The 17,094-nt window shown below is 33.8% G+C and overlaps 2 protein-coding genes across 49 annotated transcripts in view; one reads left to right on the top strand and one right to left on the bottom strand.

Annotated features, from left to right (window-relative positions):
* Positions 1 to 131: 131 nt before the first annotated feature.
* LOC124440260 (galaxin-like) lies at positions 132 to 2,776 on the bottom strand. The gene is made up of 2 exons (XM_046990620.1): positions 2,649 to 2,776; positions 132 to 1,522 (listed from the first exon to the last, which is right to left on the bottom strand). Exons 1-2 carry the CDS (start codon positions 2,695 to 2,697, stop codon positions 306 to 308), a joined length of 1,266 nt encoding a protein of 421 aa, XP_046846576.1. The 5' UTR covers positions 2,698 to 2,776; the 3' UTR covers positions 132 to 305.
* Positions 2,777 to 13,764: 10,988 nt separating this feature from the next.
* The window catches only part of LOC124440255, an 80,797-nt gene continuing 77,467 nt past the window's right edge, over positions 13,765 to 17,094 (top strand). For 26 of the 48 annotated variants that reach the window (XM_046990567.1, XM_046990576.1, XM_046990584.1 and 23 more), the window contains exon 1: positions 13,770 to 14,125. The gene's annotated coding sequence lies outside the window, so the exon portion shown is untranslated. Of the gene's footprint in view, positions 14,126 to 17,094 lie in introns of all 48 variants that reach the window. The other 22 variants (XM_046990589.1, XM_046990588.1, XM_046990587.1 and 19 more) reach the window with 4 other exon arrangements.

Raw genomic sequence — 17,094 nt, forward strand, 5'->3', positions numbered from 1 at the left:
CTGAGTATCATTAATTGGGAAAGACAAAATTGTGCACCAATTGAAAGACAGAAGCAAGACCATTTTTGAGAAGTATGCAACAGGTGATTTAGGAGTTATATATCGTCTAAGTTTGAAAACATATCTTTATCCACAGTTCAACATCAGTTTATTTAATGCATCGATATTGCACAAGTTTCATTGTACATTTAAATGTTTTGGTTTATAATAGTTAACAATAGTTAAAAATGGACCTATACTAAAATGCTAGAAAGTCTTCAAACAAAATTATATCATAAAAAGTTGCTAGTATCTAATTTGTTGCACTACGCATTACAACCTTTACTTTTTGGTACTCTTTTTCCATTACAGCAGATGGAATATCTTGGATGGTATAATTTGTTTTCACAACAAATTGGCACCCACTTATTTTCACCTTTACCACGTGGTTTGGCGTTGAATCTTTTATTTCCACAGCATTTTGTGTACTTACCGTATCGCTTTCTTATAATTCTACCCTTACAACAAATAAACTCTTTTATATCATATTTATTTGCTCCGCAGCATTGTGCAGTGTCATCAATCTTTCTGCGGAATGGTGTTTTGTTCCCACAGCAAAGATGCGTGTTGGAGTTGATGGAATGTTTACCACAACATTGCGTGTCTTCTGCAAATCTTTTTGGGACAATGCTTCTGGCACAACAAAGTGATTCCAATGGATTGTAACTTTCTTTTCCACAGCATTGAAATGGCAGATCAGACATTTTAAGTAAAGGCACTCCAGAGCAACACATCGAAGTAGCTGAATTGTATGGCACAGTTCCACAACAGTCTGTGGCATTTTTTGATTTCTCGCTAATTTTCTCTGCACAACAAACTGACACAGTGGAGTCGTAGCTTTTAACACCACAACACAATGTTGTATCCCCAGGAAAAAGAGGTGCAGGTTTACCATGGCAACAAACAGACGACTTGGGGTCATAGGGCATATTAGCACAACACTGATATCCACTAGCATTTACTGGTAGGGGGCTGATCTTGTTTTGACAGCAAATTGATGAACTGGAATCATAACTTTTTCGTCTGCAGCATTTTGTTGTGTTTTCTGTCAATTTTGGTGCAACTTTACTGTCACAACAAACTGACGTACTTGGATCGTACTTGACGTTCCCGCAACATTCTGACTTGCTTCCGTTATTGTTATATACTTTTCCCGCGCAGCAAATTGATGTGCTTATATCATAACTCATCTTTCCACAACACTGGGTTGTTGTTGACGAAATCTTTGCAATAACTTTACCTGAGCAGCAAATCGATTTATTGGGATCAAAACTCGTCTGTCCACAACACTGATTTGCTTCACCAGCCGAATTTCTTCTTCCCGCACAACAAATCTCTTTATGGGCATTGAAGATTCCTTTGCCACAACACTTAGTGTGCTGTGGTCCATAGAGTTGTTGGAATGCTTTGCCATTACAGCAAACATCGTAACGGGGATCCCATATATCGTTTCCACATGCTGCTCTTACACTTTCAGCTCTGACTAAAATAGATCGAAAAATGATAGTACTTTGGTAATTGAAATCTGTTATCACGTGATCACCTTATAGATTATTAAACTGCATGATTTAAAGTTATACCTTGAATTCAACTCTTAAAAATTTTTGATTAAATAAGAAAGACTGACATATCTGGATAATTAGGAATTATTTATTTTTGTATAGATTGTTTGAGCAGTCCACATATTTTTACTTAATGTTTTAACCCGAATGCTTTGGCACAACTCAATAATATTTGATAGAGGAGTGATATGCATGTTGTACTGCTTAAGTAAAAGTTGATTACAAAAAAATTTAATAGAGCATAAATCCATGTATTTATTTCTTCTTCATTATCATGCTGATCCGTTCTCTTATAGCATGCAAAAAGAAAACAATTAAATTTCTAGCTTAAAAAATCCCAACTATAAAGTAAGTGAATTACAAAAATAGCCAAATACAAATATGCATATTGTTTCCTATTAAATTCCTTTTTAATCAACAATTTCTTAGGCATTAAAACATCGCGCACAGCCCTCAAATTCAAATTGATTGTGTAAATACTTCTGTCTTAGATCACCATAAAAACAATAAACGTCTTTTCATTTCATTTTGTGTATCGAGAATTTGCTTTGACGAATACAGTTTACAATACAGACTCTCAAAGATACAAACTCTTACAATTTTTAGAATGACATGAAAAATAAATTTCTACTGCGTTGAAAATTTTAGAAACTTCTTACATGTAATGCATGACATTTTTCTTTATAAAAGCTAGTTCTATTGACGATAGCTGGTAGCTACTGGTAGGTTGGTATCTTTACCTGGAAAATTTTGGGGCTGACTTTAATTTGATACTAAAGCGTTAAGATTCAATTTACTCGATAAAGACAGCCTTTGCAGTTTATTGATTACATAATTTTACTCTTTTCAGTGTTTCGTCATGCTGTCATGCGGGATAAGTTTTTTCTTCGATGAAAATTTAAGCGGGTGCTTTTACCAGGCGCAAACAAATAAATATGTAAAATTTGGAAGACTTTTCTCCTTGGATTAGTGCTTTCTCGCAAAACATCCTCTACCGAAGTCTGAATATATCAAATCAAATTTGAAGTTCCAAACATTTTGCTTTACCTTGAAAAAATATCGTAAAAAGAAGAATTATTCCAGCGATAGTCTTCATTTCTTCGCTTTAGCCTTCTGTTCCGTATTCCTTGCAATGAACGTCTGGTCTGACTTGTCTCTTTCTTTAAAGATCTAATATATGTGCATGCAATACTTTCTAATAGCATGTTTAACGGTTGACATGTCTGCTATGTCATGGTGATAATACATCTATCGTAAGTACCGCTTATGAAAATTGCTCATTACATAATTTACACGTCATTATATATAATATAACAATACTGATTTATTCATTGGAATGAATTGTTGCAGAGGACAGCAATTTCAAAAAGTTGCTACAATATGATAAAGGTAAAAAACTAGGAGTTTATAGCACTGAGCAGCAAAAATAAGGAACAAAGTATATTACCGTAGAATATATATGCATGGAGGCAATTACAGGCCATTAATAATAAAAATAATTAAAGCAGTTTAATTCAAATATGCTATTTTCTATTGATTTCCAGGGAATATTCGAATACATTATCGTAAATGGCTGTGCTTTAACTTTGAAAAATATAATTGTCAGGGTTTTCTTTAGTGCAAGATCATTTCGATAAAAAAACAACGACATTAAATCTATACATAAATTTACTGCACGATAACTTCTTCAAAATGTCTAAAACGTACTTTTGCCTACATTAATCTTTACATCAAAGAGCAAGAAATTATTGAAAATCATCAAAATTAAAATTTTAAGATAATTTTTGAAAATATTATCAAAGAATTCGGAAGATAAACTACAAGAGGTAAATGTTTTCTTTTTTTGTATGCAATAAGACTCTATATGTTCAAACGCCTGTATTGATTTTTCCAACATTGGTATCTGTACATGTAAATTCCAAATATGATGTTTATTTAAAATACTTATGGTTGTGTTGGTGACAATAACGAAAGAACACTTTTTTATATCAAACTTTGCATGCAAAGAAAATATTTAGACTGCAGTTTCAAAGAAATGCTCAGCAAATGCTAATAAAGCTTAGGAAATGTTAAAAGCTTTGATGCTGCTATACTACTTTTATCAAGAAACGTCTTATCTGACGTTAATATACAATCTAAATTAAAAGTGTCCAGTGTTTGATACTCTTCTGTTTCATATTAATAAGATCACTTGTACTTGCATGCGGGTAATAAACGATGTCTTGGCTCATTTGAATATTAAGACTAACACCTAACTCATCATTGATATCCAGTGCAATGTGCACAATATTAGAGTTGCAAAACCGAGGGCTTTTGAAATCAAACTGTGGCATGCATGTCCGCGTGCAAAACCCTATCTATACATCAGGCAATTTTAGAGTAAGCTGTTACAATGATAAAATTCGATAATATTTATTAGCTTGCACTGTTTTCAATATTCCTAAAGTAGAGGTTCAAGAAAGATCTGGATGGACGAGTTATTTCGTTAATTATTTGGCTGTTTGTAGCTATAACCTTGAAATTAATGTGTTGTTTAGGAGCTTTCTCTCACGTCATTTTTTGCGCGTTCTTTTTCACGGCTATGTATGTTTACTTTTCTCTGCGTTTTATGTTATAACTGAGAATATGAATTTTGCAAGAAAGGTAGAAACATGGTAAAGTGAGTATGTTTATCAATGTACAATATCTCAAGTTTCCTCTTTTGCACTGATTTCTGATATTACTACGTCATTTCGGAAGAGTCTCCAGCACGCCGGGAAGCAACTGTCGGCTGCAATTTTAGGTCTACAACTGGATTTTGCATTATTCAATTTCATTTTTTGTCATCTTCTCTGCAACACGTTATAACAATAGTTAATTATGGTGAGTATATAACAAATGACCATATATAATTCCGCTAAAGTTTACGTATGACTTGTTCATGTAAAGTGTTTCTTATATAAAGCCGTGAAAAGTAATGTGTAAGCAATATAAAAATAAGGCAGCGATTGCATTCATGCAATATCATTTCTGAATGAATGAATAATTTATGAGTTAAAGTTGCGCAAGAATCAGCTGAATCGCAGCTTAATCAATCAATATCATCTGTCAACCATATAGCCACAAAATGAAGTAGATTAATGAAAATAACTCAAATCATCGTTTACACTTATTATTTTTGCATTAAACATATTCGAGATTAAAAGTGGGCTTTGTGCTCACTGTTCAGACAAATAATCATGTAGCTAAGTGTCAAACACTTTGCTAGGTGATTTGGCGTACGTACATCGTGGGAAGAGTGACACTTTTTGTGAAAAGCCATTTTTGGCTTTAGTCATATATCGTCAAAAAACGTTTCCTTCAAAACATTTCTTTTGGGTACAGTAACACTAAACATCTTTCACCCAAGCTATATACATATATACAACCTAAAAGATAAAAGTTTCTCCGGATTTTTAAATGATTTTTATTGAGCTTTCGACCCGTTGCTTCGGGCCTTCGTCAGAATGAGGATATTATTTATTTACACGTGCTTTTAGCTTGGAGACGTTTAGAGCGTCTAATTGGATTAGTGGGTGGATTAATGTGATTGGATGGGGTGAAATGCGTTGCCATGGGTTTTGGTGTCTTACGAATATGATTGGTGTTAATAATATTAGAGTGTAGTGTTTTAGTTTTGGTGTTGCTTGTAGTTTTTTTGTCCTTTTTCTTTAGTTGTGAATGCGTTGCCATGGGTTTTGGTGTATTGTGAATATGATTGGTGTTAATAATATTAGAATGTAGTGTTTTAGTTTTGGTGTTGTTTGTAGTTTTTTTGTCCTTTTTCTTTAGTTGTGAGCACTTCCCATTGGCAAAAACATTAATACATACTATATATACAACGTATATAGTATGTATTACTGTTTTTGCCAATGGGCCATGCTTTTTGATGTTAATTTTTCTAATAGCAATTTCCAAAGGGAGGACGTTTAATTGGAGAATCGTAAAATTCTTTCAAATTTGTTAAAATCAAATCCAGGTTATTATTGCCACGAGTAGGGAAATTTACGATCTGACGCAATTGGAAAATATTTTTCAACAGACGAATGTTCAATTTGTTAAAATCACCCGAGATAATTATCCCACAATTTGAAAATTTTGTTTCGAGTGTTAGTAGTGATTCAAAAAGATAATTGATCATAGACTCATCATTCGCCCCCGGTGGGTGGTACAAATTACATAAAATAATATTGGACACACCTCTTGGTAAGCGGGTCAGTCTAATATCTAACCATAATGCTTCGAACTCATTTGTTAAAATTTGTTAAAAGGTCTTGCAGGATGCTAAAGTTAATTGTATTTCGAATATAGACGCAAACACCACCATTAATGCGTTCACGTCTATCACGTCTAATTAAATTATATCCGGGTAGCGAAACAATGTTATCATCAATATGACTTTGCAACCAAGTTTCCACGATGCATAAAATATCCACAGTTGAACTGGCAATATACGCATGTAATTCATCGATTTTTGGGACCAGCAACATGATATTAGGCAACATTATGGATGGTACAAATACATTTGGTGATTCGCGACGTTTGAAGGATACTCTTGGAATAATAATACAATTGCTTTTGTTATGATCAGACGGTCTGCAACGGGAACGTAAGTTATAATCATCGCTTGGATTAAGAGACGATCTTACTAGTGTAGGTATTGTTTGAACGAACTCAAGCGATTGTGTGATAGGCAAACAACACTCTAATGTAATATCTTCTTTTTCTTTAAAAATGTCTTTAACTATAAATTGATCGTGTTGGTGTTGTTGGCTGTCGCCTTTTCTACATAGCACAGGTATTCTCTCCAAGACTTTTGTTGTTCCTCTCTGAATTCTTTCGTCAGGCTGAATTCCATTGGTAATTTCTGTTGATGAGAATGACGATGCTGGAAATGCCAAGAAGTCAACTGACGATTCTGCAAAGGAACTTTTTGATGGAAGTATTGATGATAAGGGCGTCGTTGGAACGATTGACGATGCCAAAATGGGTTTGTTTATGGTCTGTTGCGGTCGAATGTACTCGCTTCGTTACTCTATCACTTCGTGTGACTTTTAAGTCTTTATCTACTTCAGAATTAAAGTTGCTCTGATGTTTTCGTTGATGCTCGGTATTCTGAGGGACAAGTTCGTTGCTAAGAATTTCATTTCTTTGCGCCTGTGGGTTTTTAGTGTTAATCGTTTCGCTGACTTTACAGCTTTGATAATTACTCCGCTGCTTGCATTGATATTCATGTAATTGGGCCTCAAATTGATTTTAGCATTTATTACTAGGGAAATCTTTCTGATATTTGCTTTGTTGCTTTTGTCGATACTCAATAAGCTGTTTATCAATTTGAACTTGAGTCGTTTTTCTACTCTTGCAGCCTTGACCTGCTTCAGGGGATTTTACTGAGTCCTGCACACCTACGCTTGTCTCGAGATTTGCATTACAAATTAAGGGCACATTGTTTGCGATGCAGTCGTTTCGTCATTTAAAGGAATTTTAGGTTTAATAGTTGGCGTGGCATGTAACAAAACAAGCACTTCACTTTCCATCTTTGTTAAGCGTGACTTTAGATTCAAATTTTCTGTTGTCAATTTGCATATATCTTGCTTGTTTCTAAGTATGACTTGCCTTTGTTCTGACATTTTTGCCACCATTTTAAACACCGTTAATTCAATTTGATTTTTAAACTCATGAAACTTGCCGTTTGAGGATGTTACAGCGTCTCCGGCTCGACAAGGAGTTGCGCCGACAAAAGTTTCCGCCAAATCGTCCTTATTTGTACGTGACGAAAGTATTTGAAAGGAACTTTCAATAAAGTCCTGTAACTCCTCGATTGTCGACTGGTCAAAAGCCGATATAGGCAAATTTCGCGTTTCAGATTTGGCAAGTTCGCCCAGTGTTTCAAAGCTTTCACGCATAGTTTGCTCCGCAGATTCATGCTTATTTTCAATATCGGTGTTAATCTTATCGTGTTACTTCAGACAAGTTAGCACTTGAAGACTCCAAAACGCTTATCAACAAATTCCTAAATGATTCTCCGTCCTTTCCATTAAAAGACATTGTACTTAGCTTGCCCGGGTACCAAGTTATAATCAATTCTAGATCGCTGCTAACAAACTTTTTTGATTTACCTCCGGGCGATTTCCAAGTGCCCACCAGTCTCACGGTGTTTTCGACAAAATTTCGCAAAGATGTCAGGTCACCTGTCCACTTTAATCGTTGACCATCAAACATCAAAAGAGCTCTTTCTTTTATTAATTTAATCGCATGCATATCTTTTATATCTCGTATAATCCGGCTTATTTCGAGCGATTCCATTTGAACTTCTACCGCCGCCATATTGTATGTCAATCGACATACTGTTGGCATTCCCCTTTCCTGTTTGCTGCCTCGTTGCTTTTTAAAGAAAGTCGTCCCTTCTTGTCATAATTCATCAAAAATTTACATTTAGTTCAGTTTTTATTACCGTCCATTTCACACCCAATTCTTAATATTGTTCATGAACTAGCTCCATGCATGCTCCTAACAACTTGTTCATCTTGCAGCACATTTCTAAATGAGAGAAATGTATGACTTAGTACTATAGAATGGGCAATGAAAAATGGGAGATGACATTGACAAATTTACTAGCAGTAAGGCATGAGTCTTGTTGAAGTGAAACTACTTATAAGTTGCTAGTTTGAATATCACAGAAACCTAACTTAACGCGTTTTGATCTATCTTCAAGCTTAAGACCAAATTACTTCGGGACAGCACCTTAAAAACAATTTTAGTAGACATTTCATTTGGTAAAAGGTTTGCTATGTAGCATTAAGGTGTTGCACCACTCTACCACCATGTTTTAGGGTCCCATTAATCAAAATATCAAAGACAATCTCACAAGATAGTCAATATAGCTAGTTGAACAAGATTGTTGAACGCAGAGAAGCCAATTACTTGTGGGTTTTTTTGACAATTTATTTGAAGCTAGCTGCATCTGTAACGATGGCATTAATCGACTGTTCCTTTTGCAAGATAAAATTTGTAAAAAACAAACGAGCGCTATCCGGCAACCTAATATTGGAAGGTGCGCTCAATATGCGAAAAAGATATTTCTAACATTTAGAATATCATCACGTGAAGGCTGGATCTAGGAGAAGGTCACATTTTATTATAAGCTTGAATAACATCATTTCTTATCATTCACATTCACTTTATATGAAATTATGCAATCTTCAATCATGATGTTTTTTTTCACCCCAACTTAAGTTAAATAATACTGGCTTAGGATAAACATGTAGTAAGCATAGTTGGTCTATGAATGTTTATGTGCTGTAGTCTGTTTGCAAACACGTGCAGTGTTTGTAGACATGTGGCGATGTTCGTAGACATGTCAGAGATGTTAGTAGAGGAAGATATAATTCAAGGAAGCTGCATATCTCATTCATTTAAGCTTGATTAATATTAAGCAAGCAAGATAAGTTTAAGAATACAACAGACGCGACAAAACGCCCACAATGACTTACAGTTGAAATTTATTGTGAAACTATAATGACATGAGTGAGATCATAGACTGCAAGTGTATTAAGATAAAATATAATTGTTACTGCTACTTCGTTTTAAGATAATTGATGTAAAGCTAAATGTTGTGCATGGACACATTCTCGTGAACAAGAAAATTAGGTTATTCCTGTCGCTTGCATTCCTCATTTGATATTTTTTATGTGAATCGTGCAGCGTGATATAGATCAAGATAGGATGACCATTGAATTCTATGGTAAAAATAATAATCTTTTCTATCTGTTAGCGAACAGTACCACCATGGTTAGAATATTTGATCCTGCGTAATAGCCGATTTATGAATTTCGATGATAGATATATGTGTTTGTAGACTAAAGGAAACCATGCTATGGTCGACTGATCAACATGCGTAGATGCATTTTGTTTTTCATATTTGATGACAATGTGAGATAATTCAAAGAAACTGAGCAGATTGAAATTTACTATCTGAGATTTATTCCTTAAATTTTGAGTAACGAGTCATTGCATGTCGCTCAAACACAGTTGTTTGTGGTCTGTAATTGGTTAAACGATTTTTTCAATGGCTATAATAATCGTAAATTGGTGCAACATCTGCGGGGTGGACAATGGTATTATTTTACTTTAATTTATTTAGTTTACTTTTGCAATGTGTCAAATATAGATTGCGCCAGCCCTACGTCATGCAAGGGCCGCGGAGAGGTTTGAAAAGTGAAGGGGTAAAAGAAGATCACAGAATCGGATTTTTGTTAGCAAAGTTGTTTTTAACAGTTTTATCAGTAATCATTCAATATACAAAATTTGTTTGATTTCGTTTGTAAAGTTTATTATAGTGCGTTCAGAGTGAGTATCCTGGCACGGTGCTCAGACACGGGCATCAGTATGAACACAACATTTTGATGATGCCTGTGTATAAGTGACCAAGTCTGGGCACCAGGAAAAGAGGTAGTACGCAAGTACGGTGCTCGGGCATGGGTCGACGACACCTGAGTAACGTGTACAGAGAGGCACGTATTCAGCACATGGTTTCAAAACTTATTTATAAAGAAAAACATGAAATTATAAATTGACGAAGCTAGTGGGTAGTACGTAGTGTGAAGGTCCTGCAGATTGTTTCCCGAACTAGGGTATCGTACTCCAGCAATCAGTCTAAACGTGCTATAATTGATCAATTTAACGTCAACTAAAAAATGAAAGTGGAACATAAGTGAGACAAGAAATACTGTTAAAAATACATACTTATCAACTGTAAGTATCTGTTAAAGCGAATTTTTATACTTTTACACTTTGCAAAACAAGAGACTTGGAAAAAGTGGGGGGCAATTGCCCCCCTTGCCCACCCCTTCTACGCGGCCCCTGTCATGGTCTGTAAAATATGACTGGTATAACACCAGACTAAGGAAGAATCTAATTAGTCTGTTTAAGCGTTGTTTTTCAGTCACTTATAACAAGTCATTTATTATATTAATAATATTGTTAAAAAAATGAATCGTGATCTAAGTAAACTATGAGAAGTTAAATTCAAGGCAATTTTTTATTTTAACTTGGATACTTATAGTATCCAACTTGGTACTTATGTGGTCGACTAGTACTTGTCGTCGTATTTAACAGTTTTAACTGCGAAATATTTTTGTAACAATGTTATCGGAAGAAGCGAAGCTGAGGAAAAAAACATTGACCTCGGTCTAAATAATTCTTGATATCATGCTAACCTCATCCAATAATTGCTTATTATTTCTCTTATTTGTTTTTCGCTTCAGTATCGCAAGACCTTGCTTTCGATTCCTTTCCAAATGTCATTTAAATTATTTCGCAGTTAAAACTGTTAAATACGACGACAAGTACTAGTCGACCACATGTTAAATTCACAATTACACACATCTGGTTACAACCTTGTAATAAACTAAAGTAAATGGTTTGAACCCGGGAGTATCGTTACATGTTTGTAAATGTAGATCGTCCAGGTTGGTATAGTCCTGAGAAGGACTGCTTTTGTTGTTGTTGACTGACGTTTCGACAACCTTAGCGGTAGTCATCTTCAGAGTCAAATGAGGAGTAAACGTTAGGTTATAATAAACTTATAATAAACTGATAGTAGTCAGCTATCCGACACTGCAAGCGCCCGCGATCATATTTTGTGTGTGTATAATGTATTTTGTGTTTGTATTTTAATTTTGTAGGTGTGTGGTGTATTTTGTGTTTGTATTAATATCTTTATTTTGTATAATTCTTATTATTTTGTTGGTGTCCCTTGTGAGCCACCGTAGTCACATGCTATAAAAGAACAATAGTAATGATATTATTTATATTCATGCTCTTCGACTATAGTTCAATTGTTTTGTGCTAGAGTTCTACTCGGTCTCAGGGTCTTTGTGATTATACAGTTTATAGCATCATATTACTACTATTTATATTTATCATATACATAACATTCTCACTAATACTGAAGATGGCATCATGAGACGTTAAAACATGTTTATTTTTAAAAAACTTGTCCTATTCATTAAATGCACGTTATCAATTGTCTTTTTACGCAGTTATATAGTTAATATACTTCTTCTCATCAAATGAAAGCTTCTTAAAATTCTTATGTCCAAAAACATAATTCCAAAGTAGCTATTGTATTCTTTTGTGAACTGCTTGTCGTATTTGGTCAATAACAAGAAGATTAGGATTTGTCAATAAAGTTATTATATTTTCAAGTCTTTTCAAATCAAATTCTTCTTTCAACGCACTGATAATATCTGTATAATTAGGATATTTCTTCTCAACTCCTAGACATCTGTAACGAAGTTTAGATATTCCCAAATTGCAAAATGTTAAGAGTTTTCCACATGAACACAACCAAAGTGACCGCTATTGTGCCATGGTGCGTTTTGGCAGATTTTACTTTGCTTATAAAAATCATCGTTTTTACATTGCTTGGTTTATAATTACGCACGAAGCGTAAATATATGTTTAAAAGTTAATTAATAAAGTGTTGATATGAAGTCGTGATTCCTCGTCAGGAAATTCTACGTATCTTGATGAAACTAGCTGCTAAATCAGTAATCACTTGTACATTTTAAAATGTTCCTTTTTCAATTTCAGAAAAAATTTTCATGTTGTATTTCTTTAGAAATGACAGATGGTCTTCTCATTAATTTCATGGCATTTGGTAACAGCATGGAGGAACGTTATTTAGCTACTGCTGAGGTTGAAAAAGAATGAGAGGTTTGTTGTGTGGTCAATTCTGCACACAATAAAAAATTTTGAAGCATTTACGCCGTATATTATTATTTTACATCTCAAGTATTTTAGTATACATCATTCAATAATCAATTTTAAGAAAAAGTTTTCTCTCATGAGTATTTCCAGTTTTGATCAAAAATGAATGAAAATGCGCAGTTTCGTTTCGCTCAATCTAGATATAAACAGTAAACATTTTGATTACACTCAAAGATAACTTTATACTAATTATTTGCATTCCATGGTTTTTATAAATAACTTGCATTCCACAATTTAATAAAATAGTTCGTTAAACGATGGCAAAGTCACCCTTATCTTTTAATCCAGCTTTGCAACTATGTTGTTGTTATTATTCACTGGAAAAACATCAAATGGAATTATTATTCCAAAGAAATAAAGGAAAATTTTGGTGAAGAATTTGGATAGCAGGAATAAAATTTAGGACAAGCTTCACTACTGGGGTCAAGTTTTAATATTCATGACAGATAAGGTTTGCTTGATATGTTATTCCTCCATTTTTATTTAAATGAGGAATTAAATTGTTACGACCGGCAAAATAGTCAAGGACCTCTGTATGCGTTTGTGTGCATTTCATTCACCGGAAGAACTGTTATTTGGTAAAATGATCATGACGAACAACATGGTGACCCCCTGAGTGTTGAATAACACTTCCAAAATTTGAAAACGCTTCGAAAAAATACATCCCCCCCCCGTCAAAAAGTACGCGACAGAAGTACGTGACATTTCACGACAGTGTTGCCAGATTGTGAACAAAGTTTATAGATTTATGAACTTTTGATTTTTATTTTGAATTTTTGTGAACAAAAAGAAATTTGTGAACATTTCATGAACTTTTACTAAAAATTTAAAACTTTTTATGAACTTATCAGTTATAAAGGACAAGGTTGTTTACAATGAATATACACTGGTTTAGAGATTCCAGACAAAGCTTAATTCATTCTTCAATGTTGATGTGGAGGGAATTTTTTCTTCTGTGAATGCAATCAAAACTAAAGTAAGAAATAGGTTGCACTTAAAGTCAGTGTGCGGTATTCTAAAAGTTAAGCAAGGAGTGAAAGAGTCAGGAGGCTGTGTCAAATATTCTCCTTCGACCAATGCTTTAAGTCGTATGACACACGACATTCTTTATGCTCAAGACTCTCACTCAAGCGACGAATCTGAATCGAACTAAATAATCGTTTTTCATTGCTATTTTTTTGTTATTTTGTACAAATGTGCAATGTGCATATTATAAATTTTGTCGATTTGTGAACATTGGTGGATAATGTATGAACTTTTGAACATGCCGACATGAACTTATTTAAAATTCACCTGGCAACACTGCTCGCGCGTGATCTACTTGTTATTTTTAGAGCTGTGGTTTGAATTCAGATCCTAAATGATTTATGGGAGGTTTTTTCCTTACGAATAAAGCTAATCTTTTCCTTTTTTTCATTTGGTATTAAAATAAAATGTATTTCGTTACGATACTGTAATCAAGATACTTATGAAGTCCAAGAAGCGGGACTTATCGAGCAGACAAGCGACGACACTTCGCAATGGCGCCGAATTTAAAGGAATATCCGTGTACAAAATATCTAAGTTAAAAAAGACACTGCACTGCGTCCAAACTTGATAAAACTGGGGCTTAAATCTAATTTTGTCATCATTGATCATGACAATGTACAAGATTGGTCTAATACTTTCAACATTAGGCTATAAAAAGCACACAAGACGGCAAAATATTGCTGAAAGCCGGTTTTAGGAGGAAGGTATGCGAATATATTCTATCGTATTCCAGCAAAAACAATGTCAAATGCTTGAAATAACGAATGAGTAGAGTGAGTTTAGTGTGGTTATTCATCCTATATGATTTTTTCTTTGAAAATATGAAAATTCAATTTTTGCCAAGAATATTTGTTAATTTATTCAAAATTTGCATTTGACCATATCTGGTGTATGTTAGTTTTCTCAGTAAATATTAAACTTATCCAAATTTTTCATCCCATGATCACCCGAAATTGAACCTTCTAAACACCTCAAACACTACAGAATTTTTGTTGCTATTTGTTTCAGGAAGTTAGAGCTATGTCGACACAAACTTTCTTTTGTCTACCACAAATACTTCTGCAAATTAGCATGTTAGTACAATGAAAATTTGTAGTGCTATTTTTTTGACACTGAAGGTTTAAATTTGGGGTGTTTGGTTGTATTTACTATCACAGGTAATGCGGTATGGTTGTTTCTACATTTGTCTAATTTACATTTAATGCGCTCCATTCTGAACAATATTGATGCTTTTTGGAAGACATTAAAAATGGTATGTTTTTCTTAACTACACTCACTTTGCTCTTCTTTACTCTATAAGAGGTCCAACAAATGACAGATAGATATTTCATCTCTAATAACATTGCGAACAAGACTGTCTGTGAATATTTGTATGTTATCAATTCTGCATAAGATGATGCCACTCTGCATCAACATAAACACGACATATAGTGATGGAGACACTCAGTTTTGGGTGAACAGATTTCTATTGTTTTATGTTACAAATACCTTGGTCTATTCTTGATAACAGTTTTTAGTTTTTAATTACATGTGAAAATTGACAAGTTTTTAATGGCAGGGACTCTTTGTTAATGTAACCAATGAGTGTGGGTGAATAGTTAACGTAAGTTATGACTTTTACTTCTTGTGAAAACGCGAGAAGGTTTAAACTAGTTCAAGTGCAATGGCTTATTCTATCGCCTCATTGTCTCAAACAATGCACAATACCCTTTAATTGAATTTTTTTATCTTAATTCACAGTTTTGCATTCCCAAGGTACTTTTAGTACTTGCGTAATTAGCTACTTTCAATTTATGAATAGAAACATTCCCATCAAAAAGGGAAAATTTTTGCCGGCAACAGACTTTGTAGAAAGAATGTATAGTTTACAAATACCAAGCATTTTCTTTTGGTTAGAATTGGAATTTACCACCAGCATAACAATTTTATATAAATTGCAACATATTCGTAGCATAATTAATATTCATGTGATTAAACCTTTCCTACTCGACAAGGTTATTGAAAAGGTTGAGGATCTTTCTCAGTGCTTTTTTTGTAAAAAGTCAAACGTTTACAACTAAAAATTTGTCGACCATAATCATTTGAGCTTTTTGAAAATACACCAAACAATTTTTTTCATCGTAAACTTATTGAAAGATAATCAAACCTTCCACACATTTAAATCAAATTAACATGGTTCGGCGGAGCCAAGCAACTATTAGTTATTACAAATGTCGAAATCAATTCACGTGAGCTCTTGAAAGTTTCAATTTTTACTACAGGCATCGTTTTTCGATAAGTTGTTTTCAGGGCATAACTTAAAAACATAAAAAACTGAGTAACACCCGACTCGCTTTATTTGTCTGATGTAGTTGATCTGTCACAATTACAAGTGTCAAGGTTATACATGTTATGCGCCGCATAGTTGCTCATAAAACTACTAAGCTCCATTTTTTTATTGTACTGCTGTATATTATTACTAACTACATCAACTGTATGGTTTAGAAAAGATTGTGCGAAAGTATCATCAAATGAATTCAATAATTTTGCTCTTTAACAGCAAAGTGTGTTGACAATAGCAAGCAAAAAGACGTGCTAATTTATGAGTATCATAATGGCAAACCAAATTCATTTCTTAGACCTTTCCAAAATAATTTTTGAGATCATAAAATATTTATTCCAAAATGTGGGAGAAATAGATCCATTCTAGAATGGTATGTGTCCTTTATTACATACTTCATATATTGATAGACGCGTTGATATAGGTTTGTTTACATTAGTATTATTTCAAACATTTCAACGGAAAACCACCTAGTTATCATCATTTTGTTCACCAAATGACTTCACCAAATGACTTCCATTAAATGCTTTAGTAATGAAAATTATTGTTTGGAGAATTTATTGTAAGCTGTAACAGTAATGGCAAATTGTTGTGATTTATCATAGAGCAATTGTGATGTTATCAACGAAGACATTCCTTTTAACATTACATGCTTAAAAATGTTTTATCTTGACGAGCACACTTGCTGAAGACTTTGGCTCATAATAATTTTTAAATAGGTTTTGAGTAATCTTAAAAAGTCGCTTGCAGAGATGTCTATCATGTCTATCAGTTTTATTTTCATAAGCTAAAGAACGCTAAAGTGTGCAATCAGGGCCAATCCTTCCGCTTAAGTAGTCCGAACTCCATTTAAATGTCAAACTTCCGTCATGTGTTCAAAAAGAATCAAAATGAATTCTTTTTTTAACTACACATGAACGTAATCACTATTTGTATTATAGACTTCGCACAATATCGTTGAAAACTCTTACAATCCTCCTATGTTTAAGCTTTAATTGAAAGTTTTCAATTCTGGGTGTTGCAGACTCGCAACACGTCGGTGTTCACCATCGTTGCAATGAAATCTGTCATTGACACCTTATTGTCGATTTCAGTTAACTTTTCAAATGGCGGTTGCCAAGTTACTTTCTAATGTTGCCAACTACATTTCCAAATATGGAATATTCGATATGAACTTGTCAACTTGAGTTGACAAGTTGTGTACTTGAGTACTGAAGTTGTGTACTTGAGTACTGAAGTTGTGAACTAAAGTTGCGAAGTACTGGCAAACGCGAAAGGTCTTTGTATCCTGTAGACATTTGGCAATGAATCCTTTCAGTAAGCAAGGAAAAGCTTTAGTAATTCTAATCCGTT

Source organism: Xenia sp. Carnegie-2017, unplaced genomic scaffold (genome assembly GCF_021976095.1).
Source record: "Xenia sp. Carnegie-2017 unplaced genomic scaffold, XeniaSp_v1 HiC_scaffold_2, whole genome shotgun sequence".
NCBI lineage: Eukaryota > Metazoa > Cnidaria > Anthozoa > Malacalcyonacea > Xeniidae > Xenia > Xenia sp. Carnegie-2017.